Raw genomic sequence first — 26,349 nt, forward strand, 5'->3', positions numbered from 1 at the left:
TAACATTCCACAACCTCCAGCTCTCTTTCTAATCCACCCGTCGTCTCTACTTTTTACATATCCTTTCCTCTGAGCTTTAGTGGACTCATTTTATACAAATCTTTCGAACATTCACCGTGTTCATACTCTTCCCATCTTACGAAAATGGTAAAATGGACCCCAGAGATGGACCAGCAAGTAAGAGTTGTTTGTTAACTCACCAGAATACCAATCAATCCTTCACTCCTCCTCAGTCCATTGATTTATATGGCCTACTTTACTCAAATTTATCTCTAAATGAAAACTTTCATTGTTTTTATATCTACGCTTTGCAATCTTTACTGACAATTTTACCTCAAGCTGTTGCTGAAAATTTTGGAGACTCACGAACTAAGCGTGGATGCAACAAGCGTGTCCGAAGCATGGCGTATGAATTGCTCACTTTTTATATACCTTCTTTACTTTCACATGCTAATTCCAGACAGCCGGCGACGACCCGAAGGCTAAGCCCACTCCTCGGGCTATTACTGAGCGTCTGGTCAAAATCAAGTCGCGCATCAAAAATGGCAAAAGTGCAACTCCTACTTCCACTCCAACAAAGCTGGCCACACCGAGCCCCCGTAACCGCACGTCCGCAAAACGCAAACGCGGGAATGCCACTTTGACCGGCAAAAAAGATATCAAAACTGAGGCTTACATTTCTCCCACTTCGAATATACAAACTATTAAACACGAATACAACGATTACGCTGATTCCCCAATTGATGGGATGGTGGTTCCTATGACCATGCGTACCCTATCTAAATGTGCGGGAGCTGTCCTTCCTCTCCCACATGACAAGATTACTTACAAGGAGCGTACAGATGACGAGGCTCAACACGAAAGCAGTGACAGTGAATTCATGAACTCTACGACGGCGGAGCTAGCCGATGGTTATGGCAAAATTCACGTTAACGACAGTGAAGCAGTTGGCGCCACGGAGTATGCTTAACGCAACAGCTCTCCAGGAGTGCGGGCCGCGAGTGGTATACTGGAGAATAGCAGCAGCTTTCTGATCTTATACGTTTTATGGAATTTCGCTGCTTGGTTCTGAAAATGACGTGGCACCTGCTTTTTCTGGAGTTTTTACTTTTTTTTCTTCTCTTCAATAATTGCTCCCTTCCGCTTGTTCTTGCGGTGGAAGGCTTAATGGATCTGGTTAAGTTTCTTATCCTGCTCTTAGTGTGGCGCTGATTTATGATTTTCTTATGCACAATGTTATTGGTTCACTGCATCTTTTCACGGGCTTCACACTCCTATGGCAATTGGAAAAGCTTATAGCATAGAAAAATAACTTGCGTCCAAGAATAAGCTCCAGGAAATCAAGCACATTATCCCTTCTAGATAGGAATGGACCTGGATGCCTACCGGTTGCCATGAATGCATCACATCCTACTCTACTCTCATCACTAACCTTCCAACATTTGTAGGAGAAATAATTCAGATTCGGATTGTTGTACTTTTTAACATTCCCCTGGACCACCTCAAATGTCCTCGAGCACTAACGCCTCCTCTGCATTGACTCTCCCATTATCCGCTCATGTATGAGTACACTATTTCTAATACATGCTTCAACGACTTGTCTTCTAGGCGCCCCGAACAAGTTGTTCCTTCTGAATTTAAACCCAGGATTTAAACTCTGGCATCCTTGCATAAATCCTTGATTTCGATCCCGTTTAAGTATTCGGTTTTGACTTGCTTTACAGGGGATTCATCCACTAGAGTCTTGCTGTCATCATCGCCTGCACTCTTTCGTTTCTTACTTCCAAGCTTGCCACTCGCTGGCGTACGTTTTTCAGGGGTGGGCTTTGCACCTGTCCCTTTCTCGGGGGTGGAGGGTCCAGAACCGCTAGATTCTGCCTTGAGGGAGGCCTTCCGCATGAAAAATAGATGTTCTTTAATTGCTTTTGGAGTACATCCTGCTCTATGTTATTAAATGCGTCATATAGCAATACTGTATGGGTTATTTTTGAGGAATTATCTCAACAGTAAACTCGCGTAAAGGGAGTTGTAGCGGATGACTTACCCATATACTCCGCGAGCTCTTCATGATCTTTCTTCCCCAGTTTTGCGTTTTTAATGATTTGCATGAGGAGCTAAAAATTATGTAAATCATTATTTTGCAAACAAAAGTAATACGTGGAAGTAGAAGAGGTATAGTTCAGTGGGGAAATTGCCATAGCTTGACAATTTGTTTACTATATTTACCTTCACTTCTGTTGCGTGATCCCACTTCAGCTTCATAGTACCACTTTCAGCGCCCATCTTCGGATTCGGCTCGGGGACAGGGTTTGAACTGTTGTAACTCGAAATCTTGACGGATGTACTGCAGGAGTCTTCTTAGAAAGTGATATAGAAACAAAATAGAAATTTTTGAGATGCAGTAGAAAAGATATATCCTTTTCTTCGAAAGTGTTATTAGGGGCTCAAACAAGGGTGAAGTTGTGCATTCACCGTTTGCCTTCCTTTATGGCAAACTGTTGGTGTTGTAATTTCCACGGTGATTCGACAGCTAATAAGCAACTGTGACACTATATATAATGAGAAATCGATTCCCTCTTAGGCAGTATTTCATTCCAATAGCTTGGGAGCTGGTCATTATCCAGACACAATGCAAATGCATAGCACAGTTGATTCTGGTCTCCATCCTTGATATTCTCCAAAGCATCAACATCTCAACCCTTTTAAGGTTGAGAACAAGAAAGGAAATACCCAGAGACATTTCCATACTGGAAGACATTGTAAGGAAATCATCTCTATCACTCAAAATTTACACGCAGTCGTAACTGTCGCATTAATAGGTTCCAACTTGATCTCCCTACATTTTTCGGGTTTTGATCTCTTAGTTGGAGAGCTGTAAATTGAAGCTTCACTTCATCATTGTCTTGAGTCACCTCCCTGTGTTTTTTGTTTCTAGAGCGCATGAACCTAAATTTCTATCAAAGGTTGTGTCGTTGGTCGACACGCTGGCTAATCCTCTCAGAAACTTTTTACTTTGCCTTGAAATCGGCAAGTAGATGATTCGATTAGGCGTTTGAATACGTTTTGATGGCCATCGCGGTGCATCCTGGAGAAATGTTAGTCTATGTATCTCTACCTCTGGGTTACATTTAAATTTTCACGAAACTCCTTCCTTGTCATACAACTTGAAAACTCGGCTATGATACTCCTGCTTAGCATTTCCCATATATGCTGCTAGCTCTTGGTAGCCTATCTCTCCAGGCTTAGCGTACTTGGGGATTCGCCTGAGGGGTTTGAACAATGTTAGATGTAATATCTTGAAACGACTCAATTGCAACTCTTGTCACATCACATACCTTCACATCCGTAGGACTACCCCGGGTCATCCGCATTTGGCGGACAAAATCTGTGGGTCCAAAAATTGGTGATTGGGCGTTGAAATGAGGGTTGAAAGGTTAAATATTCGGGATCGAACAGAAATATTGACCAATATGAGCTGCACTATGTGTTTGAGGTGGAAGAGAATGGGCGAAGGTTTTGAGTTCATGAACGATCTGGACTGGTGTTTAGAAACTAGATGAAGTGCATAGCACTTCATTCCTAAAGATAACTTCTGCCTAAAGGCACAGCATTTAACCCACAGTAGCTAGCATCTAATACAACTACTCAGTCGTCCAGCAGAAATGACATATGCTTCTAACGTATCGCTTGACTAATTTTTCATCGACATTGACAAACACCGTCTCTGAGCACAGAATTCCGCGTCGTTGGTCTAGGAATAGAGAAAGAGCGACACGTAGCGATACACCGCTATTGTAATATCTCCTTTCATTTAATATGCTAGTAATAAAAGCCGCTTTAAGTCTGTACTTCCATCTTCAGCAAGGAAGAGAAGTTCTTCTCGATCACGCAAGATCTTCTCAATTGTCTCGGCCATTCCGGTTGCATGTAGTATCTTCGCAACTGCGGCATGCGTACCGAGTAACACGCGATTAGGCAGTTCGTAGTCGGCATGTTTCTCAAACTTGATGATACGTTCATTGTTCTCATTCGGCTGAGGAAGGATCTCGAGCAGAAGTGTAGGAATGGGACGGTAGATCATCATCCGATAGCTGTTTTCCTCACTCTACGGCGTATGGTTAGTTTGTTCTATCAGCCAACATATTCTCTGAGTGCTACGTACCGTTGGGTCAAGAGCTATCTCAAAGTTGCCGAATACCGTATGTAGTGAAGCCTCAAGAGTCATCAAATTGCTATAGTCATTTATCGTATCTGCAGACAAATTGGTGTGAGAGCGGATGCCAGGGAAACAGGTGTTTAGACTCTCCCATACTCTAGCCAATTGTTGTTCCTGTAGCTGAGGTTAGGTATTGATACTCGAGTAGCAAGATGCAACACTAACCTGAATTTTAGTTTGGTAATTGCCTAGAGCGAAGGGAAGTATGTGAACTAGATCGGTAGCGCCTGTTTTTTGAATTATACTGTCTGGAACATTCCCAGGCGCGTGTCTATAGTCATATACCCCGGTGATCATACACCGGTAATTATCTCTCTTGAAACAATCATGCTTCAGCTTTGATTGAGAGTATCGTGGACTACGCGCAATCATATGAGCTGCAACTTCCATGGTTCGATATTCTGCTTCTGGAAGGGGTGATGGAGTGATTGTCGGGGTAAATCGTACTCTCACTGATGTAGAAATGTCAGTAAGACAAAACTGGCTTAGCATGGATTTCATAGCGGACATCTACGTTTAGTTAGAATGGTTGCTTGCAGGTGCTCTGAAAGCTCAAAGAGACGATTATCATCATCACAGTTTGTAATGAAAGGTATGATATTTTGTTTTCCCTCGTAAGGTAGATGGTCGAGAAAGCTTTCAAGAATTTTGCTTGTCTGATCTCCAGATGTTTGTGGCTTGTAGGTTGATAGTCTGAGCCTTGCTGCATGCTCATCTACTGGTGCAGGGAGCCCTACTGGAGCTGGGGAGAACGGGTTCACCATGAGGCTCATTGGTGGACATTGCGTGAAAATGGGAAATTTAAGATGGTTAGGCCAAAGGAATGCTAATTCGTTGGCTTGCTCGGAAGTTCAACATTGAGTGCTGTTGGACAGTGGTTGAAACCATGGACATGTTTGTGCATTTGGCAAAACAGTCGTTTTAAAAATCTCGGCCGGAAAAACCTTCGGCGTGGCTTAAAATCGCAATCAAGATCGACTCAACTAAAATGTACCATGAAAGATTATTAATCCACACCTCTGAATAACTAACTTACTTAGTTAACTAATGTACTCCTCTCAATGCAATGACTTGAATCATATTTCTCAGGCTCTAACCCCTTAGCTAATTCTAATCCTATAGCCTCTAACTCTGTATCGAGGTGGTGAGCGTGCATTTGTATGTGACTCTGAATGGTGTGGGTGTGTTTTAGCTGGTATTACTGGAGTTGGGTGTAGTTTAAAAGCTTTGGAGCCCAGAAACCTTTCTTCATGATCAGCTTATATTCCGCTCTTTATAAATTTTATACCCTCGATTGAATTTAGATTAGAGAAAAAAGTAGAGATATAGAAATAAAAATCAGTGGTATCAATATATCTATCACCTCTCATGATATAGAAATGTTGAGTAGATGAAGTTGATTATTGAAATTCATTTCGAAGGGTTTACTGCGAGCGTAACGATGTTGGCTGTGTTAGCATGCGTGGGACTGAGACTAAATAAATTGGGCGGCGACTCGGCGGCTCCATTTACAACCAGAAACATGTTCACCCGCACAAATCGCTCATTGCTTTCTCAGTTTCTGATCTAATCCATAACCATTTGAAGTCCAGACAGCAATAATTGCGTGGTTTTTGCGAGATTGCTCTATTGTCGGCATAGGTCCTGGATCCTGTTTATAAGCTCTTGATACCCCCTGATATTGATTCCTTGACACAGCCAGCAATCTCCCGTTGAACCATACCTATGGCATCCTGTTGTGATTCAGACAATGAGCAAAAGGCTTCCGCAGACTCCAAAACTAGTCCAAAGTCAAATCTCGCTGGTTCATCGCGGTTTTCGCTGATTTCACCCGTTGCATCTGCTCTCCTTCATAGCTCCTGCTGCTGGCTTCCGGTAAACTATCCCTACTTCATCTTTTCAATCCTCCTGGATTAACCATGTGTCTTCTGCATCGATGCTAATACTACATCATTCGAAATTATTAAGACCCTACTTGACTTTTTTTCCCTTGGATCTGCTTCCGCATCCCAACTTCAGTCCCTCCGGCCCGTCTTCTTCTGGATTACCCTGCTTATCCTCACTGAAAGCATAAGGCGAAACGGCCTAGATCGCCGCACCTTCTACCGTATTGCTATATCTGGGTTCCTCCTAGCGTTGCCTCGTCTTTCAAACTTTGCGAAGCAACATAAAAATCCAGGGACACCGCACCATAGCTGTCACTGATAATCGAATTACCATATATTGATTTCGCTATTCTTTTGTCCTATCACACCTTTTAACCATGTGGGCGTTAAGGTATACGAGCAGGACGAGGGTCACCCATGAATTGTTATTTGGGGTCCATGTTTTGCATGGCGAACAATCTGGTAACCGTCTCACGTCTTTGAGGAATGTTGTCTGTAAATTCCGGTCAAAACACCATATTCCCAGCACGCCGCTGGGAATAGCAACGACATCATCAAAGGTAAACCGACAGTGCCATCGCTCGCCACCAGCCCTTTTGCCATCCCCACTTACCTTAAATTTTTGGAAATCGAGGCCTGTTTGGAAAAGAGCCGTATTCAACACACTGCGCTGCTTAATTGGCTGTACGATAGGTGACTTTTCTTGTATGTGGTTTTTACAGGCATATCATCCGTACATCGCCGTCGGCTACGTTATGGGGGCATCTAGTATGTCTTGCCCTGTTTTACCTTCCTTTCTTTCTCGACACATTTGGGTCTCGTTGTAGCACATACTGACAATTTTTCGCTAGTGGCGGCTGGCGTTGCAAGTTCCATGACTGTTGAAACTGTTCTGCTCCACTTTGGACGCGATAAACTGGGCTGGTTGCAGGCTCTTAAAACAGCTGCAGGGATGAGTATGATTTCGATGGCTAGCATGGAAGCAGTCCAAAATGTAGTGGACTATCATTTGACTGGAGGTGTTGTCTCCTTATCTGACCCCAATTTTTGGGGTGCTGCTCTGGTTTCTATGGCCGCAGGCTTTCTTGCACCGCTTCCATATAATTATATCAGACTACGCAGATATGGGAAAGCGTGCCACTAATATGAGGGGATTTCTTTCGGATATGTTGGACTGAGTAATGGATGTCTGTGTTTTAGTGTACTCTACAAATATCCCAAGTAGCATTGTGTTTTTGAACTTATAGTTTCTAGTTTTTTTCTTCCTTTTACCTTTTAAATGGTGTTTACATGATTGGTTGATATCTTGTAGCCCATGGATTCACACTCGAACAATATATAAATACAACTAGTACTAGAGTGATAAAATAATATCTACGATTTTCAAAAGAAGCTAAATATCTACTTTTTATCGTACTAAATTTGGTATTTGGCCTCTTGGAGCAATGCCGTTTCCAATAGGGGCACTCAATTTGCGGGGTAACCTATTTGGCCACGATACTTGATTACTTGATAGTTTACATGCCAACATCCAACCGCTATGCAATCAGCCTATTGTCTATCCATGTTAAGTCAACGTTGTTGAACGGAAGACCAAGGAAGACATCTCATCTTGAAACCCCCGGGGAACAATATTGGTGAGTTACCCCGCCAAAGCCGCTGATGTCGATAACCACCGCATTCCCTTCGCCGTCAAAAACGATATTCAAGGATTTCATATCCATTGAGTTTTCTTTGCCTCATGAAAGCGATTCAGAGCAGTTCCGATATGAAGGGGGCATTTCTCCCAAACATACTCTGCAACATGGTTTTCGGAAAGCACCTACCGCAATTATCCTCCAGGATATGCCTCGAGTAGAATACTATTTCACCACCAGTGGTCCATCACCACCACCCGAAGTCACATGAGGATTTGTAGATACCGCAACCCCCACCAGTTGCAAAGTACTCGAAGCTCCCTTCGAGAGACATTGGTGTCGCGCGGTTCGTAAAGAGGAAGATTAACTGTCTTGAGGATATACTCGTGTCATATCCCCTCGATGTAGATCCGATCAATACTCCGGCCGAGATTCCCACATCCGGTATTGGCTGTTCATCGCTAAACCTCCAAAAACAAAGCAAGAGGCGCCATCCAATCTGAAATTACCATTTTGCCGTGTTGCTATTGCTACTATATCTCTTTCCAGTATAAGCTCAGTCACGGTGTCGGAGAGGAGAGGGGGCGGTTCGTAGTAAATTCGCCCAACGAGACCTTGAAATAACGTGCGGCGTTGAAGCTTCGAAGCCTGCTTAACTTGGCCATTATTGAGGAGGTTGGCGATCGTATCAAGCGGAGTCAACATCTTAACAGTCCGGGTTTTTGCCAAGAAATTTTGGTTTTTTTCACGAGCAAACACCTCTCATCACTCTCAATGCAGAATAAAGATAGAATTATATTAGTGGAGACTAGAGTTAGCTATTAGAGTCTGAGAAATATAGAAAAAGTATTTTCTGGAAAAAGATTTAAAATGATTGAGATTATGGCTATAGGAATCTAGTTCAGACCACACTAGAGTTGAATGAGGTCAAAATTACAGCGTGCAATTTTTGAGCCTCACTCAACTTTGAAGCCTGTCATGGACTCTCTGGTGTTGGTTCAAACTCCCAACCTGAGGCTTTACCAGCTGAAAATTTGAACCCCATTCAGCTTTTTTAGAACACCGTTCAACTGTATGCCGGGTAGAATCATAATATTGTTGTTATTGGAGGGACTATCTGTGCCCTCTGCTTGGAATTCACTGGATGTGCCAAACATGCTACCACAGGCTTGAATCAGATCAAGACTAGGATATCCCTAATCAATGCAGTCTCATTGGTTTCAAGATTTGAATTTCCTTTATTGTGCCTATGGCTCCCACACTTCGACCGCTTCCCCCTAGTCCGCGGGAGCTCTCATCGCGCCCGGTTCGCTCAAGCCGAAAGAGGGTAAAAACGTATCGTGAGAATAGCTCCGACGATGATTTGTCTTTCCTTGATGAAACGGATGATGATGGCTCAGATGCATTCCACTTGTCCATTCGTCGGCCAGCCTACCGTGAAGACTTGGCCAACTATGATTCTCATCAACCATCTAATGCTACAATTGAAAGCGGCTCCACCGTACAGCTGCTGCCCAGAATCGAGTCGCGAATACCATCTTCTCGCCGTAAAAGCTCACTGATTTCCAGAAGCTCTCAGCGAACTCCGAAAATCCCAACGCCCAAGAAGCAGAGGCGCCATGCGGAGGTTGATGAAACACAAATAGCGTCATCTGGGGTGATTCCACCTTGGCAATATCTCCCCTATCATGTTCTTCTCAGTATTTTCAATCATGCTTTCCCCCCGATTAGCTCTCAGGCATTATCTGATGCCACCAAGTCAGTTCGATGGCTATTAAGCACGTCGCGTCTCTGTCGAAAGTTTTTTGAGCCTGCCATGGCAGCTCTCTACTATTCGCCGCCTCTTTTCCCTCCATCCAGGTTGGCGGGCTTGGTCCATTTGTTGGAGCAACCACAGGAAAATCTTTTTACAAACTATAGAAACAAAATCAAACGGCTTGACATCCTATTTCGCCATTATCACGTCCGCCATGTTAACCTCGGACAACTGATTGCTCTCACGCCTCAACTCCAGCACATACGGCTCCACGATACCACACAATTTGCACTACCCCCTCTCATGAATGCGAAGCAGCGCTTAAATACGTGGGGAAATTTTCTTGATGCTCTAGATGCAAGCAATATCCGTCTTCGCAGTTGGGCTTGGAATGGAGAATTCTTGTTGTCATCACCACGCTTCCAGCCACAGGAGATAGCAGCGGTCCACCGTCGTCCAGCATTTACGAGCTTGAGGAGTTTACAGCTCCTCAACCTGCCTCCCATCTCCTCAATAAACGACAATACTGATGGAAATGCTTCAGGTGAGGCCGAAGCAAAACCGGGAAACCACTTCGTAACTGCCCTATCGTTGCTCCCGGGGTTGCAAGAGCTAGAATTCAATCGATGTTACAATGTCGATGATAATCTATTATCATTTCTCGACCTGAACCTCAGGTCACTAAAACTAGTCAACTGCGAAAATGTTACATCTGCAAACCTTCGCACCTTCCTCGTCCGTCGCGGCCAGAGCCTTTGTGAACTGGTGCTCGAACATAACCGGCATCTCAACATGTCCTTCATGGTTGACTTGGCCACATCATGTCCACATCTAGAAGTATTCACTCTAGACTTGAATTTCACCTCACCAGTCTCATTTGCCCATGATGTCGTTCCATACTTTGATGAACTTCTCCACGACTCGGAAGTTCCATCGTGGCCAGCTTCGCTACAGATCCTGAAACTGGAGCGGTTGCGAAAATGGGAGATGTCCACAGCCATGCTATTCTTCGACTCTTTGATCCGTTCGGCACCGTATTTACCCAACCTGAGGGTCCTCATATTATCAGCTATCCTTGAAATCGGATGGCGTGACAGGGCATCCTTCCGCAGAGAATGGGTAAGCAAATTAGAAAGGACATATCGTAGGAGGTCACCACCGCCCAATCAGTGTTGTAAATCGATTCCCAGAAAACACCATGCCGTGGGATATACCCGTGAGGCGTTTTCTGGATCGTATTCTAGCACTGAGAGAGAAGCACCAGCTCCTCAATGGCGGAGGCAGAGTACACGAATTGCCCGCCAGCAATCCGTCGAATCCAGCGACGACGAGCGACGGACAATCACCAAACATAGCAATGCTCAACCCAATTCAGGTGATAGAGGAGAGTTCATTCACGGCATGTGTGATGTGGTAGAGATACGTGTGGACAATTTACGGCCCGCTGACCATCTCCTGACGAACGATAACGTTGTGGACGACGATACCGATGACGAGGACTGGAACGGACGGGACGCCGAGGACGTGGAACTTTATGCTTGGTAAACCATGACTGCCCAAATTGCTGCCCACATCTCGTCGAAGTCGTATTTTATAGTTTGTTCGCTTACGCTTTTCGCCTGATCTATTCATTTAAAATCTTGTTTATTATCTTTCTGTACCAATATAGGATACTCTGGGCGAATAGCTGGTTCTTGGTTTCGGTATCAATGGGCAAGCTCTGGCGTTAGGATGGGTTGGATGCGACACTGAAAAAAAAAAAAAACAGGAGCAGGCAGTCTGAATACGGAACAGGGACATCGGAGTTCATTTAGCGTCGGGGGATTGAAAAAGAAAAAATCCTTCGATCTGTTCTATTCTGTACTGCGCATGATTTCTTTGCAGATTTTTTGCCCCAGCTTTTTTGTGGTAATATAATATTGAGCCCCACTGTGTACTCAACCAGGGGCCCAATTATTCTCCCAATGTAACAATATTGGTTCAATGGATGTTTTTGAAGTGCGAGTGCAAGTAACACAGGTTGACGGTAAAGGAAAATGCATTCGAACCATGCAATATGAAAGATATAAGGGTCGGCTGGTGAGTGGGCAAGTCAATCGTGATACTGAGGCGTCTATAACTATAATAACTATTTAAGTTATTTTTCTAGCAACTTATTCCCTTCGGATTTTCAACACACCATTCGTACTGAGCACAATGACAGTCAGGGAGGCGTTCGCCGAGATAGGGAACAATGGATGTCATCAGAATAATTACTCAAGTTGTGAGGCGTTATTGATGCAGCATGCACGTGGACGCAATCTCAGTGAACTAAAGAACCAAGCTAGCAACCTCGCACCGGCAGTTAGCCTTGGACAGACCAAATGTTGAGAACAAAGGAAACGTCTTCATCCTCCTCTCAGCTACATAAAGTCATTCTCTAGCCAGTATCGAGCCCTGCTTGCTGCTGATCACTGCGGGCTTGAGATATCCTGTCCGGTCTACCCATAGTCCGGCGAATCTTCTTGTGCCAGCTATTCCCGCCCCTCTTTACAGTGCCCGCGGATTCCCTGGGAGGTTGGCTGTTGGCCATTGCAAGCTTGAGAGAAATCGCCTGATATTCAACTCATTGCTGTCTTTGAACCCGCGGAATTCTACCCACCTGCCCACTGTATGTAAAGGCGGGCCAGCCTGGTGGGTTACGACCCTCAGTCCTCTCATCTCTCTCGCTCATATTAGGTTGCCTACAAGACTCTCCTAATACAACCCGTCATTTTCCCAATCAAACCCAGCAAGTATGTACACGTACTTAGCTAACCGTCAGTAGCTAACTACATGGTGACATAGCTACATACCCATCTCCATCTATCAGTTAGTTCCAATACAAAACGTATGTTTTTTTCCGACGGGACGATATCTCCAAACCTCCCCGATATCCCATCCTTCCGCCTTCCAGCCCTTTTCTTTAATGTGTGTCCTTTGTGTGTTGTACACCGGTGTGCTGTCGATAAGTTCCCTGCAACTACTATCGTGGCATGGTTTTGCTCGACTCATGCTCGCTAGCTTCTGTCAATGTGCTCTGATGCGCTTTGATTTGCTGCTGCGTCCTCCACAACTGGACTCAACAGAGCCGAAGCGTTCCAAGAACATTTCCTATGCCGATCTGCTCATTTCCTTCTTTTTTCCCCCTTTCATTTGCATTTGTATTTGCGATTAAACCATAAATATTTGTTGACTTCAGGTCCTTTTGGTACATCTACAGGGAGCGGAAACAAATCTTGTGGTTGTGGATTTGACGAGGACTTTACAAATAGACATATCCATATCATCAGTATGAGCGCACAGTCATCGCGCATCCTGACCCCTACAGACAGCGGCGGTCCATCTTCGCCTCCTCCGACGCTGCCTGAAGGCTGGTATGCATCTTTTCCTAGCCATCCCTCAACGCTTATTGAGAGGTTCTTGCTGATACTGTCAAATTGTCTCTCAACCGAATAAGGCTTGCACAGTGGGAGGGCGTTTCGAGAAAATGGTATTACGTACAGCGCGCAACAGGCAGATCGCAATGGGAAGTTCCCACCGAGCCCTTTATCCCGACACCCTCATCGACCCCTCAGTCTGTGGCCAGCCCTGGACCGTATCATCCACCCATTACGGGCAACATACCAGCACAGGATACGACTGAAGCAACAAGGGAGTTGCTGAACCTTCGTGGAGGCAATTTGAGACAGTCAGGTGGAAGCTTTCCCGTATGTTTGTTGCTTGACATTTCCGTTTCTTCTTCCACACAAGCAAAAAAATTGCGTCTAATAATACGTAAAACCGCCTCCAGACCACCCCATATGATACTTCACAGACTACTCCACAGTCAGGACAAGAATATCAACAAATTCCATCTGCAGGAACGCAAAGCACACCGGTTGGCGGAGTTTCCAGCTCTCAACAACAACAACAACAACAACAACAACAACAGCGGCAACAGCAGTCCCGCTCCCCGAGTCAGGGAATACTAGGTCAGGTTGCTTCAGATCTTGCCCACCGCGTCGCCAGCCAGAATGCCAGTGAATCCCAATCGAACCAGCAAACGGTGAATTGCGTTAATTTCCTCCTTCCCTGAATCCTCCTGCAAGCGTACTGATTTTTAACAAACTAACATCTCCAAAACAGGAACAGAACCAGGTCCGCTATTCACCTACGGATCAAGCGAGTCCTTACCCGAACTTGAAGTCTCAATTCATGTCTGGATCCACTCAGTTCCATCAAGATGATCAGCTAGACCAAGGAAACGTGCAAATGCAAGACGTGAGCTCGAACACAGCAGCACCCTACCAGAGTCAGCAAGACTCTTCATCTGCTTACCACACAGACGTCGATATGCGGATTCATCAAGCTTACACGGACCAACAAGCCGCCCCTGCTTTAAATATGAATAGCCAGTATCATTACGAGCAAACCAATGTCCAACATGTATCACCGAATACCTATGGCGGCCAACTACAGCACTCAAACGAACAGCTACCAATGCACCAATCGCAATCCGGTCAATTCGCCCCGAGACCCGTGCAAAACCCTCAGCCTGAAAACAACCCAATCACGATCATCCACCCAGATCCAAATGCGCCTCCTCTATTCCCCAACCCCCATCGAGGGGGCCCACGACAGCCACACAGCTCACGCTCGAACATGACAACACCCCCAAGGAACTATCCACCACACCCAGCGCCGCACTATAACTCACGTCCATCCGTCGCGCAGCCACAGTACAGTTCCCACTATTCCGGCGGACATCCAGGTCCGTCCCCAAGCTCTCATCCCCCTCCAGCAAGCATACCACGCAGCCAACAGCCCCCATACCCGCCGGAGGGCATGTACCAACCGAATATGGGCCCGCCACCCCAAAACTACAATGTGTACGGAAGCCGCCCGGGCCAACCGAATTACGCATATGACCCGAGGGTGAATCCGCCATATGGTCAAATGCTGCCACCGAATATGCATGATGACCGTGGATTCCAGCGTCAAACTAGCCAGGGCAGTGGTCAGTCTTGGCATGGGCATCCTGGGTCGGCGCCATCTCCTCCAGACACTCATGTGGGCCAACGATATCCGCCGGCTCATCCCCAGCAACACTATGGCGGCGGATACGGCAGGTAAATTCAGGGGTTAGAGGGCAATAGGAGGCAGATTTTGAAAAATGTTTTATGACCTAACAATTTTTGCATTCGCTCGCTATAATTTATGATTCAACTACTACATCCGAGACATGTATACGCAACGCCCATGTTCCGGGTTGAACGATATTATTCTCCTTTTTTTATGGCCTTCACAATTGGATGAAATTTTGTTTTCGCCTTCGTTTTCCCGGTTTCTCATGGATTTGGCCCTTTTTGAGTGATTTTTCCATTCGCATATTTTCAGGCTTTGATGTGCAGGATGCAGGATTGGTTAGCTGGCGGTTAGTTACTAGTACAATTGCATACTACGCAGTATATAATAAATGCTTCTTCTGAGAACTTGAATAACATCACACATTGTAAAGTCACGTGTTGGTTTTCAAAGATTCTAAGGTTGCGATATAAAAGGCGGTGAACTCTCGTTCAGAAAACATAATTCTGCCGCGAAAAAATGGTCTTAAAAATGTTGACAAAGTCTGGTGATCCTTAAGTTACTACTCCTCCTCAATTGCAGTCACTCTTTTTGTTGAAAATTTGGTCCCATAAAACCTTCCCGCATAATGGCTTCTGTATACAAGTCCCTATCTAAAAAGAAAAACAAAGTATCTGCCAGCCACGATGATGCGGAAAATATCGATGTCTCTATGGATGATCTGCCAGACCATCCGGACGAAACCAGCGATAGCGATGACTACGAGAACGAAGACGAGCGGTATAGACATAATGGAGTTGGGGGTAGTGTAGAATCTAAGTCGCAATCGGTTCCGTCCGGATATATGCCTAAGACTCGAGTGCTCATGCTGACATCGAGAGGAGTTACGCACCGGTATGTGAAGGGATATTCAGGATGGTTAACCATTGAGTCTCGTTCCTACGGGGTTATGTCTATGGCTGAAGCCTATGCATAGATACATAAGACTATGTGATAAAAAGCTAACCCTAAATCAATACTCCAGACACCGTCACCTTCTCTCAGACCTCACCTCCCTACTCCCCCACACACACAAAGAAAGCAAACTCGACACGAAAAAGAAAACAGCCGGCTACAATTTCCTCCTCAACTCCCTTGCAGACCTCCACTCGTGTAATGTAATCTTCTTCCTCGAAGCCAAGAAGCACGGGCAGGACCTCTACCTATGGATTTCGCGACCACCAAATGGCCCCACCATAAAATTCTCCGTAAGCAGTCTTCACACCATGGGCGAGATGGGGACCGGGTTTGCCGGCAATTGCCTCAAAGGTGGACGTGGAGTAGTTGTTTTTGATAAGACGTTCGACGAGGCGGCTGTGGTGCGGAGTGGGAACGAGTACAGAGGCCTCATAAGGGAAATGCTGCGGAGTGTGTTCAGTGTACCGAGACGTGGGGTGCGGGGTATGAAGCCTTTTATCGATCGGATCATTGGCGTGTTTGGTGTTGACGGGAAGATCTGGATACGAGTGTTTGAAATTCGCGAGTCGGAGGGTGGGGGCGTAGGGCCAACAAAAGCGGCAGGCGACGAAGTGGAGCAAGATAATGCAGAGATACCAAAGCACAAACCCAAACGAGTTGGCAAGGGTAGCGCACCTGATATCACCTTGGTCGAGATCGGCCCGCGCTTCGTACTGACACCCATTGTGATACTGGAGGGGAGTTTCGGTGGGCCAGTAATTTATGAGAATAAAGAATTCGTCAGCCCCAATCAGGTGCGACGAGAGATACGCCTCCGGAAAGCATCGCGGTTTGCGACAAGGCAGGTTGGGGTGACTGATAGAACTATCAAGAGGAGTGGGTTAGGGCTCACGACGGAAGGGAGAGGAAATAGGAGGCGAGATCCGTTGGAGACGAAGGAGGTGTTTGGATGATTTATAAATTAGTCTGGGACAATGCCCTTGTCTAGTTCTAAGCTATTGGGTTTCTTTTGTTGGACATTTCCTAGCATCAAATTCAAGATTCTATTAACTCTGCAGCTCCGGGAATACTGTATGCCACTCAACTTTGCAGCCAGGGCCAATAACATAGTATATATATATACAACATTTACCCCTGATTACCGCGAGCTTGTTTCCAGACATTCAGGTAAGCTCAACTATAACTTTGCAACATCCAACATCAAAGCACAGTACTGAGAAATTATTGTGCGCAGATACATTCAACCGCGAATTCAAAGTTCCAACTGCAACTCATTCATCCAACCCGTCTAAGATGAGAGGTATAGCCTGCTGCAGATTCTGGAGCTGTTCACAAACAAATCCCTCCACAATCGGCTCCCCCTTTCTTTGGATCACATTTATCCCTTGGATTATCGTAGCATTTCTTCCCTTCGGGGCACGCGATACCAGCAATCCCGCCGCAGAACTCAGGCTTGATGCAGATGCCAGGAATATCGCAAGCCATACCACAGCCAGGCTTTCGTGGGTCGTCGATGCAGATAAAGCCCCGTTGGCAAGGTTTGGGTTTTACGACATAGCCGCCGCAAGGCTGATAGTGTTGCGGTGTGATGCGGGCGGCGGAAACAATAGCAATGAGGGAGGTCAAAATGGTGAGGGGGGTCATCTTTCGGTGTTCTTTTTATGCTTTAATTTTTTATAGCCGGAACCGCTCTGTATAGAAAAGCGACAGATTGTAAAGTGGATTATGCGATGAAATTAAATGGTCAATTTGATGAAGCTTGCTCAATCATCCAGGAAACAGACGCTGGACTTAGGGAGAACCTGAAAATGGCTCAAATGTCAGAGTTGAATTGAGAGAGGAGGATATAGCTGGGGCCATCTCATGGGTATATATTTCTCAGATTAGTTTCATACACAGCCCAGTTCATCTTTGAAAAATTGTATTTCATGTGCTAATAGACTCGCAATCATGCCCACTAAAGCAAGATATTGGATCACATTTGAAACTGTGGAGGATTACTAGCATACTCCTTGCCGATGGCTACACCAGCCAGTTGGTTGAAAGTAAAATATTCAACTTTCCCATAGCTCGCCATGCGTCCCACGTCCTGCGACTTCAATCTCAACTGGCTAGGCGATATGGTATGGACTCCTAGGGCGGGTATTGGTCCTCCGCTCCAAATTCAAGAACCCAACGTATGCTCCGCCCAACAGAGTCTAGACGAACCAGATCACCAGGATGAATATAAAAAAGGCTTTTACCGCATGGGCGGATGCCTCTAGATGCTTCAAGATACATCCCCAACCGACAGAGCAAACTATCCAACGAGATCTCATGAATAATGACAGAATACACGCGGAATGTAGTGGGACACTCCCCGGACAGGCCGTAGGCTGGAAGAGAAGGAAAAATCCAATGAGATGCAAAACCATTGGAGGCAGTCGCGGTGGCGGCTGAAAGATAACACATCAAGTTGCATCAATTCGTGAAAATGATGGCATGTTACTGGACCTGTTTTCTTACAGACTGGACTGGCCTCAGCCTTGCAAATAGTCAATCAAGAATGTGAAGACAGCAAAGCAAGAAAAAAAAAAAAGCGAAATACGAGCAAGCTGCAGTGTATTTTCTTTTTCTCATGTCTTGCCCAACCAGGCACGATTTGCTTTCTTGAAGCCAGATTCTGTAGAAAGACTGTATATGTTTTTGGTGGAAAACTTAGGATATATGCAAAAGGTATCGAGAAAAATTTGCAGAAAGCGTACAACTTCCATGTCAGCATTTAGCTATTGGATTAAATGCAATCCGCAGATTAGCATTCCGACCCAGAGCAAACCAGTCGAAAGAAGCCTCCTAACAACCTCGAATTTTGATGTCACGAGGTGATATCGTGGTAGGAAATAAAGTGAAGAAATAAGACCATCTGTTGTTCGCAAGAGGTGATATTTATAGGGGACGACGGGAATAGCCCTGGATATCGGGTGAGCACGCCTCGATAAATCTACGATTTGCATTCTGAAGAATTAGTTAACCAGGCAAAATGTAAAACAGAATGATAGTTAGCCTAGCGCCTCAGTTGGATCACTTGTGAGACGGTTATATAGAACCAATTGCGCTTCAAATAAATAGAGGGAGAGCCACAGAACTCTTCTTGCGAATATCTATGCAACTTTCCGTTTGTCCAAATTTATCCTTCAAATAAATCCTGGCGTAGGACCCTTGTCAACATAACATATCTCAGGAATACTCTTCTGACATTATAGAGAAAGCAGATTAAGCGCTGGGGTTTTTGGTTATCGTTCAATGAACACTATCTATTGAAGCAGCATTTCCCTCCGTCCAGAATCGCTGAACATCAACGATGATAGTTCCAACGGCGAGCCGACATCTCCAATCCCATTTGATCTCCTATGGGTTAAAATAGATGTCGTGCGTATTCCGTATCTTTTCATAAGTTGTATCGGACAAAACATAAGGTTAGAGAGATAGCAGAGCACGGGATCTTTACATGTAGTTTATTTCAAACGCAACGACATGAGTTCCAATGATTTAACAGGGCAACGGAGTCGAAATATGAGACTTCGATATATAATGCGTCAGGGAATGCCGATATCAATTGAGCACATTTCGCAGAAAATATTTAAGAATCTGGCTCATATATCCTTTTTCCCCGCGCCTCCATCCTTCCACCGCTCATCTCCCCGATCTCCTTTCTTCTTAGACAAGTCCACTACACCTTCAACCCCAATCCATATAAACCGAGAGATAACCCAGGACACCACCGCAAGAGTAAGAATGTACGCGGCAGTAGGCAACAACGATCTCGGAAACACATTAAAAATGAAAGGGTCGAGAATGATATCAACATGCACTGGGGGCACATTCTCCATTAGACCCTTATCTACTGTGAAGTAATCAGCGGCGGCATGGACTTGCAGAAATAAGGCGGAGGTGGGAGTTCTGTTACGAGCGTTCCGGCTTCCCGAGCTGCCGAGTTTTGGCGGGAGGGCGAAAGGGTTGTTGGATTGGTGCTCGTGGCTTTGTTGGTAGTCTCTTTGAAGCCGTCCGAGGAGGGTTGGGAAGTGTGATGTTGCGAATGTTGTTAGGCTGGAGATTAAGGAAGGCGAGTCAAGGATTTCGGAAACGGTGAGGGTTGTAACAGTGAAGGATGTTGGTTGCTTGAGTTCAATTCAAATTTTCAGTTTTAGTTGGTGGTTCATGAGTTCGAGGTGATTGAGGGGTTTGCAGGAACGAAAGGAACAAGGTCGATATATCTTATCTATATATCTATATATATTGCATATATATCTCAAATGACTTACAGTTGCGAGGTAGCAAATGCGAACCTCATATCGCTGACCAGGTTCCAAAGAGTCAAGGTAAAACCAGCTTTCAAACCCTTTGGGAGATTCTTCCGACGGAAATGAAGCTGCGATATATGTTCTGGTGGATGGCGTCTTTGGGGATAATCGCTCTATCTCCAAGTCATCGAACATGGCCTGATGTGATTGCAGCAGGCTAGGTTTGGGTGCCTTGAATATGGTCTTCTCCACATTGGCAGAAACAGCAATGACCAGAAAAAGAAGTGGTCCCAAGCAAAGAAGCGACCTCATGGCTTTTTGGAGGATCACGAATGACGCTCAGATGTCGAGCGCATAAACACTTGGATCTTGATACTTTATAGTTCACGGAGGAGACAAAACAAATCATTCTGCCATTTCCGGATGATATGAGCAACTTTGGTGCCCTGCGAAGCATAGTTAGCCAGCGAAGCATAGGTACTGGAGTTTTAAAAAGCCTAGCTAACGAGACAGTCACTGGAAATACGAAAAATAATCCAGCCAAAAAAAAAGAAAAGAAAAAAAAGGAAAGGAAAGGAAAGGAAAGGATTAAAAAAAGGGGAAAAAGGGGGGGTTCAAATATTGATCATTTATTTGTTGAGAGGCACTTCATACAAAAAAAGAAAAAGCGGATTCAGGTCATTTAAATCCAGAATAATGGGATTATATCGACAACGACTGTCAATAATCCATATAGCAAAGACTTCATATTCTAGAAGATCGACGAATCTCTCACCATGCAGTGCAATAGGAGAGAATACGACCATGAGGGATGTTTTGTGTGGATCATTTATCCTGGCGCTTGAGCAGGGACAGCTGCAAGAGAAGGAAAACTAAGTAGTACATACCATTAACTTACAACCACATCATTCTCGAAAGTATTTGAGAGAAGATCAAAATCTTGCCTGATCCCTGTCAGAGAAGACTGAGAGATGGAGTTGATGTATGAGAGATCACATGTTCCTACACGATAAATCACATGAAGTTCATGACGTGGATGACTAATCAATGTTCCAAGGGATGGCACTTTGAATACCATCTACAGAACCGCATGAAGTGGGTTCAACCCGCCTTGTGAACTCAATATTGTATGTATCTTGCTTCACTCGCACAGCTTGAAGGCGCTGACTTTGGGCGAATAGGGTCTCGACATCCAAAAGTTTAGTTTCGGTGGCTTTGTGCTTCTATGGTCAAAAACTATTCCAATGCGGCATGGGGGAAGTGCTCCGCCCACTGTATTATCAACATCGGGTGGGTGAGACCCGCGGGCTGAAACTCGTTAGCCACACCGAGTTTATTCAAGAGCTGACTATTGCGACTAAACGCCGAAGGAGGGACTTTGAACTTCAACGTTTAGCACGGTGGTACAGCAATGGTGGCAGGATGAAAGCATCTAGAGAAAAATCTGAAGCCACGGTTAGGCATCTAGAGGAAGCGATTCTGAGCTTAGAAAGGAGAAAGTCTTTGAAGCCAAACCACTACGACTACACAGACAACGAAAGGTCATTCTTGTCAGTTAATGGGGTTTTGGTCTCATTGTGCTAAGAAGCACTGAGCTTCCTTCCGCTCTTATCACAAACTCGATGGATACTGCACCACCTTGAAGCCTCAGCACGACTTGGCGCTTTTCTCTTGCCCTGTTCCATTGCTAAATAAGAAAGACATGAATGATAGCCTGGCTCCATTTGGCTTGAAATAAAAAGGGCAAACTGGACGACAGATGAAGAGGTTGCTCTTCCGCTCTGAGCACGACAATCGCTACGAACCTCCTGGCACTAAAACCTGAAAGTCGCAAGGGTAGATCTTGAATGCCCCCAAACAGAGCATTCCAATTATTTACTTTTATAGTATTGTAAGGTCTATAACAGTGTAGCCAGGCTCCACTACCGATTCTTTGGTGATCGACTGGTCAACATGGGCACACGAGAGGGCTAACCACTTTCTACTGGAGGGGGAAGAATTTATTATTCGACACCTTGAAGCCAAGGGTGTTTGACAACCTGGCCAGCAGAAAGGCGTTTCTCCGGCGAAAACTGAAGAAGTTTAAACAGCAAATCCTCAAGCTCACTGGCCTCAGCTTCTGTCAAGCGCGTCCCCAGCGGTTCAAGCCAGCTATGTGTCGAATAGGAGTCCAGATCAACCTGTCCGTCTTCCGCCCCAATATCCCTAACCTGCTGGCCCAGTGGATACTCCACTGCCAGTGGTATTCCATTCGGCCATGAATCCCTCGGCTTTCCATCATCGTTGTTGAAATAAGTCTGGCGCGCTGTCCAGGCACTCCACCAGGGCTCCGGTAATTTTCCAAACGTCTGGACGATCTGCCGAAGTATCTCGTCTGGTCCGCCAAAAAAAGAAGCAAATAGCTGTGTCCCGGCGCGGATTTCGTAGATGGTGCATCCCAGCGCCCAGAGATCGGTCCATACGCTGGCCTTGGCATCAAATATGCCCTCGGGAGCAAGATACGAGAATGGAGTTCTGACTCCCGTGGCGGGGGGGAAGTTTGATAGAAAAGATTCCCCGAAGTCGATCAGTTGAATGTTCCCGGTGAAATGGCGCGTGTCAAGGTCTGAGATCCCAAGGGGCGCGACCAAAAATTCCGGCGCGCAAACACTCTGTTCTGCAGAAAGGGGGCGTAGACTCTCTGTGACTGGAGGCCCGAATTGCTTTGTTATATCTTGATCTGACCATTTGATATCGGCCAGCTGGAAAAGAATGTTTGATGCGGTGAGGTCTCTAGCATGTGGGGGTTAGTTCATGCACTCGTAGGATAATGGTGGACTCCTAGTAGTAGATACCTCCATGAACGACACCCTGAGAGTGTAAAAATTCTATAGCTAGCCCTACCTGCTTTGCAATTTGGCGTGCGGCATGGCCTCGCAGGCGACGACATCCTCCAGGCTGGCCGGGTGATCCTGATAGTTGGCTTAAACTGGGGCCAGCAAACAGTGATACAAGGCAGATATGACGGCCATTAGGCCCCTCTGTGTGAAAGCAGTCATGCAGTGGCAAGATGTATTCACAGCCTGATGTGTGGGATGGATTGTTTTGAAGATAGCGAAGGATTTCAGGTTCAGGGCAGGCGTTCGATCTCTCCGCTGTAAGAATTTTCAGGGATACAAGTTGTTGCGATAGTTCATCCCGGGCCAACCACACAGTTGAGCTTCCTCCGAAGCCTAATTTGTGCAGCACACGGTATCTTCCATGAGAAAAAGCATCGCCAAGTCGGACAGGGTGAAATCCACCCTTTCGATAGTTCTCAACATCCTCAATATTATCGATAGAGGGGGGTTGATACGCCAATTGAGCAGTGCTCATGTTGCGAGTGATGAAGATCTGGAATAATTTAGTGAATATTCGGGGCGAGGCGTTCAACAGCTGCTGTGTGTGAACGAGCTGGGAACGAATCGAATGTGATGAGGGAATGATCATGATGAAGTAGAAGAGCTCGCAGCTCCAAAGCACGGAAGGTAATAACTAGTGCCCAGCATTCACGAACTGGTTGCAGAAGCCACACAACAAAACAGGATGGACCTCTGGACGATGAACAGAATATGAAAGTTTCTGTTGCAGAGGCTGGATTGCGTGGTTCGTCCCTTTGACTGCCAGGTGCATAGCTGAGTTCTGCTGTCCCCGAAGCCCACTGCGTCGATTTATTGATGCAACATGGGAAATGCCAACACCACGTGAGCTGTCAACTGCTCTGGTAACTTTGGAACCTTTGGAAAACAAACCAAATACCGCGTACTATGGGAAAACAACACACGAACCACAGTGACAATACCATAATTCTTCATGGTGATTGGCCAGAAGCTTGCTGTCCAGCCAACCCCGTGCGTTCCCCGGACTCTGGCTCCGTTACGGGATACAATGCCATACAGAGTACACCCACGTTACGCCACCCACTTGCCCAACAAGACAAACCTCGAGGTCTATTTATTCCTTGGCCCAGCTGTTCCTATCTCAATCCCCATCTTGCTTCAACGTTAGTTAGCTCTCAACACTAAACTTGCTTGGGTAATTCCCCCATCTAACTGCTCTAACCGTCAGTCTGCTTTCTTTGTGTGAGATAGGTTCGGCTCTAACCAGAAGTGCAGCAGCTCCAGGTTTTGCTTGTGTCCGAGCTTCGCGAACTCCCCCCCGTTCTTACGTTGGGCCTCATCTCTCCACCCAATCCTCACCACCTAAACGTTACTCGCCAAAGCCTCCACCACAACCATCCATCATGAGAGAGGTAGTTAGCTTGAACGGTATGATGGCCTCATGCCCTAATTCGACTCCCAGTTTATCGCTGTACCGTCCTTGCTGATGATGAAGTTGCTGTAAACAGTCGGTCAGGCGGGTTGCCAAATCGCAAACTCGTGCTGGGAGGTATGACTTAATCCTATCTGGGAACTATTGTTTTCCCATATAGCTCCGTTACAAGAGCCAATATAGATTTCTATTGATGCTAATGGCTTGGATTTACCTTTTATATAGTTGTATTGCCTGGAACATGGCATTCAGGTAAATATATATCCCTGACCGGTCAATGGGATTCTATGCGGCCTATTCCACCTGCGCCCTAACGCACACTCGAGATTTGAGACCAATTTGACTAACTGTTCCTCCTCGGCAGCCCGACGGATACTTGACTGAGGAACGGAAAGCTGCCGACCCTGATCAAGGATTTAATACATTTTTTTCTGAAACAGGTGCGACTCTTTTTCCCATAATGCAGAGATATACACACATCATTTTTTAATTGTGTTTTGAAAACTTACCCAAGCTTCTCTCTTCCCATCTCTAGGCCAGGGTAAATACGTTCCCCGAACCATCTACTGCGATCTTGAGCCAAATGTCGTGGACGAAGTCCGCACCGGACCATATCGTGCGCTTTTCCACCCAGAACAGATGATCACTGGAAAGGAGGATGCATCCAATAACTACGCTCGTGGTCATTATACCGTGGGTAAGGAGATGATCGACCAAGTCCTTGACAAAGTCCGCCGGGTGGCAGATAACTGCAGCGGTCTCCAGGGCTTTTTGGTGTTCCATTCCTTTGGAGGTGGCACGGGATCCGGCTTCGGTGCACTTCTGATGGAGCGTCTATCCGTGGACTACGGCAAAAAGACAAAGCTGGAATTTTGTGTCTACCCTGCGCCCCAGAATGCCACTTCAGTTGTCGAACCTTACAACTCGATTCTCACAACGCATACCACCCTGGAACATTCTGATTGCAGTTTTATGGTGGACAATGAAGCAATCTACGACATCTGCCGCCGGAACTTGGGTATCGAGAGACCAAGTTACGAAAACTTGAATCGCCTCATGGCTCAAGGTTAGTCTCCCAATATACATGCTCTATCAAGGTTTGCCGAGTAATTAAACCGGAAAATTTAGTCGTTTCCTCAATTACTGCTTCTCTCCGATTTGACGGCTCCTTGAACGTGGATCTGAACGAGTTCCAGACCAACTTGGTACCCTATCCCCGGATCCACTTTCCGCTAGTTGCGTTCTCCCCGGTCGTATCTGCGGCAAAGGCGTCCCATGAATCCAACTCTGTCATGGAGGTAACCATGTCCTGTTTCGAGCCTAATAACCAGATGGTCAAGTGCGATCCTCGTAACGGCAAATACATGGCAACCTGTCTGCTGTACCGTGGAGATGTCGTGCCCAAGGATGTTCATGGTGCCGTGGCGACACTGAAAACGAAGCGTACCGTCCAGTTCGTTGACTGGTGCCCTACTGGTTTCAAGATTGGTATCTGTTACCAGCCTCCCCAAATGGTGCCTAATGGCGACCTTGCAAAAGTCAACCGCGCTGTGTAAGTTTATCCCGAACATGCTGCAGGAGCAAACGACATAGATTTGCAACAGAGGGCTAATATAATCTATTATGCAGTTGCATGTTATCCAACACCACCGCAATCTCCGAAGCCTGGACGGCACTTTCTCACAAATTCGACCTCATGTATTCCAAGCGCGCATTCGTCCACTGGTACGTGGGTGAGGGCATGGAAGAGGGTGAATTCTCCGAGGCTCGCGAGGACCTTGCAGCGTTGGAACGGGACTATGAGGAAGTTGCCAGCGATTCTCTGGAAGAGGAGGTTGAGCCCGAATATTAAACATATTCCCTCGATATGTGACGATGGCTTGCTCTTGTGTGTAACGTGGCTGTTGTTTAATATACCCCTCACCTCTCACTTCCCGAAACGCATAATCGACGACTTCCTCTAGAAGTTCCATTCCATCCATTCCCAACAAAATTTCATTCCTTCCAAAATATTTTCCGGGGCGAATTGCCTTCTCCCGTTTTAGCACGCTGTAGAGCTGAAGCCAACTGGACTGGGGTTTCCTGCCAATATCGGGCATGGACAGACAGGATAATGCCTAGCTTATAAAATTATGCTGTCCTGCTTTAGACATTCTTTGGCCGTTTTGCTCGAGCGGCCCCGAGATTTCAAGTATACCAAACGAGTTCCTGACCGATACCCTTCAGTGCAGGCACAAAGACT

The 26,349-nt window shown here is 45.9% G+C and overlaps 13 protein-coding genes across 13 annotated transcripts; 8 read left to right on the forward strand and 5 right to left on the reverse strand.

Moving 5' to 3' along the window:
• Nucleotides 1-144: 144 nt before the first annotated feature.
• HCBG_08781 (uncharacterized protein) lies at nt 145-970 on the forward strand (the record flags this gene model as incomplete). The annotated part of the gene is made up of 3 exons (XM_045435830.1): nt 145-177; nt 340-406; nt 465-970. The coding sequence occupies 3 exons, from the start codon at nt 145-147 to the stop codon at nt 968-970; spliced, it is 606 nt and encodes a 201-aa protein (XP_045283359.1).
• A 680-nt stretch (nt 971-1,650) lies between these two features.
• On the reverse strand, nt 1,651-2,283 carry HCBG_08782 (uncharacterized protein; the record flags this gene model as incomplete). The annotated part of the gene is made up of 3 exons (XM_045435831.1): nt 1,651-1,922; nt 2,045-2,114; nt 2,227-2,283. 3 exons carry the CDS (start codon nt 2,281-2,283, stop codon nt 1,651-1,653), a joined length of 399 nt encoding a protein of 132 aa, XP_045283360.1.
• Nucleotides 2,284-3,811: 1,528 nt separating this feature from the next.
• On the reverse strand, nt 3,812-4,989 carry HCBG_08783 (uncharacterized protein; the record flags this gene model as incomplete). Its single annotated transcript, XM_045435832.1, has 4 exons — nt 3,812-4,105; nt 4,163-4,330; nt 4,382-4,668; nt 4,731-4,989. 4 exons carry the CDS (start codon nt 4,987-4,989, stop codon nt 3,812-3,814), a joined length of 1,008 nt encoding a protein of 335 aa, XP_045283361.1.
• Nucleotides 4,990-5,781: 792 nt separating this feature from the next.
• On the forward strand, nt 5,782-7,395 carry HCBG_08784 (uncharacterized protein; the record flags this gene model as incomplete). Its single annotated transcript, XM_045435833.1, has 3 exons — nt 5,782-6,091; nt 6,185-6,870; nt 6,954-7,395. The coding sequence occupies 2 exons, from the start codon at nt 6,480-6,482 to the stop codon at nt 7,244-7,246; spliced, it is 684 nt and encodes a 227-aa protein (XP_045283362.1).
• Nucleotides 7,396-7,764: 369 nt separating this feature from the next.
• On the forward strand, nt 7,765-8,242 carry HCBG_08785 (uncharacterized protein; the record flags this gene model as incomplete). Its single annotated transcript, XM_045435834.1, is given in 2 exon segments — nt 7,765-8,001; nt 8,021-8,242. The coding sequence occupies 2 exon segments, from the start codon at nt 7,765-7,767 to the stop codon at nt 8,240-8,242; spliced, it is 459 nt and encodes a 152-aa protein (XP_045283363.1).
• A 746-nt stretch (nt 8,243-8,988) lies between these two features.
• Nucleotides 8,989-11,040, forward strand: HCBG_08786 (uncharacterized protein; the record flags this gene model as incomplete). The annotated part of the gene is made up of 1 exon (XM_045435835.1): nt 8,989-11,040. One exon carries the CDS (start codon nt 8,989-8,991, stop codon nt 11,038-11,040), a length of 2,052 nt encoding a protein of 683 aa, XP_045283364.1.
• A 1,767-nt stretch (nt 11,041-12,807) lies between these two features.
• HCBG_08787 (uncharacterized protein) lies at nt 12,808-14,969 on the forward strand (the record flags this gene model as incomplete). Its single annotated transcript, XM_045435836.1, has 4 exons — nt 12,808-12,890; nt 12,974-13,223; nt 13,307-13,561; nt 13,642-14,969. The coding sequence occupies 4 exons, from the start codon at nt 12,808-12,810 to the stop codon at nt 14,626-14,628; spliced, it is 1,575 nt and encodes a 524-aa protein (XP_045283365.1).
• Nucleotides 14,970-15,208: 239 nt separating this feature from the next.
• On the forward strand, nt 15,209-16,490 carry HCBG_08788 (ribosome biogenesis protein BRX1; the record flags this gene model as incomplete). Its single annotated transcript, XM_045435837.1, has 2 exons — nt 15,209-15,474; nt 15,605-16,490. The coding sequence occupies 2 exons, from the start codon at nt 15,209-15,211 to the stop codon at nt 16,488-16,490; spliced, it is 1,152 nt and encodes a 383-aa protein (XP_045283366.1).
• A 376-nt stretch (nt 16,491-16,866) lies between these two features.
• On the reverse strand, nt 16,867-17,181 carry HCBG_08789 (uncharacterized protein; the record flags this gene model as incomplete). The annotated part of the gene is made up of 1 exon (XM_045435838.1): nt 16,867-17,181. The coding sequence occupies one exon, from the start codon at nt 17,179-17,181 to the stop codon at nt 16,867-16,869; it is 315 nt and encodes a 104-aa protein (XP_045283367.1).
• A 1,988-nt stretch (nt 17,182-19,169) lies between these two features.
• Nucleotides 19,170-20,129, reverse strand: HCBG_08790 (uncharacterized protein; the record flags this gene model as incomplete). The annotated part of the gene is made up of 2 exons (XM_045435839.1): nt 19,170-19,694; nt 19,839-20,129. The coding sequence occupies 2 exons, from the start codon at nt 20,127-20,129 to the stop codon at nt 19,170-19,172; spliced, it is 816 nt and encodes a 271-aa protein (XP_045283368.1).
• Nucleotides 20,130-20,844: 715 nt separating this feature from the next.
• On the forward strand, nt 20,845-21,555 carry HCBG_08791 (uncharacterized protein; the record flags this gene model as incomplete). The annotated part of the gene is made up of 3 exons (XM_045435840.1): nt 20,845-20,912; nt 20,999-21,367; nt 21,531-21,555. 3 exons carry the CDS (start codon nt 20,845-20,847, stop codon nt 21,553-21,555), a joined length of 462 nt encoding a protein of 153 aa, XP_045283369.1.
• A 141-nt stretch (nt 21,556-21,696) lies between these two features.
• Nucleotides 21,697-23,171, reverse strand: HCBG_08792 (protein kinase; the record flags this gene model as incomplete). Its single annotated transcript, XM_045435841.1, has 2 exons — nt 21,697-22,587; nt 22,652-23,171. The coding sequence occupies 2 exons, from the start codon at nt 23,169-23,171 to the stop codon at nt 21,821-21,823; spliced, it is 1,287 nt and encodes a 428-aa protein (XP_045283370.1).
• Nucleotides 23,172-23,853: 682 nt separating this feature from the next.
• HCBG_08793 (tubulin alpha-1 subunit) lies at nt 23,854-26,131 on the forward strand (the record flags this gene model as incomplete). The annotated part of the gene is made up of 8 exons (XM_045435842.1): nt 23,854-23,870; nt 23,951-24,103; nt 24,184-24,224; nt 24,333-24,359; nt 24,472-24,547; nt 24,643-25,173; nt 25,236-25,659; nt 25,737-26,131. 7 exons carry the CDS (start codon nt 24,079-24,081, stop codon nt 25,957-25,959), a joined length of 1,347 nt encoding a protein of 448 aa, XP_045283371.1.
• Between the last annotated feature and the right edge of the window lie 218 nt (nt 26,132-26,349).

Source organism: Histoplasma capsulatum (assembly GCF_000150115.1).
Source record: "Histoplasma capsulatum G186AR genomic scaffold supercont2.18, whole genome shotgun sequence".
Taxonomy (NCBI): domain Eukaryota; kingdom Fungi; phylum Ascomycota; class Eurotiomycetes; order Onygenales; family Ajellomycetaceae; genus Histoplasma; species Histoplasma capsulatum.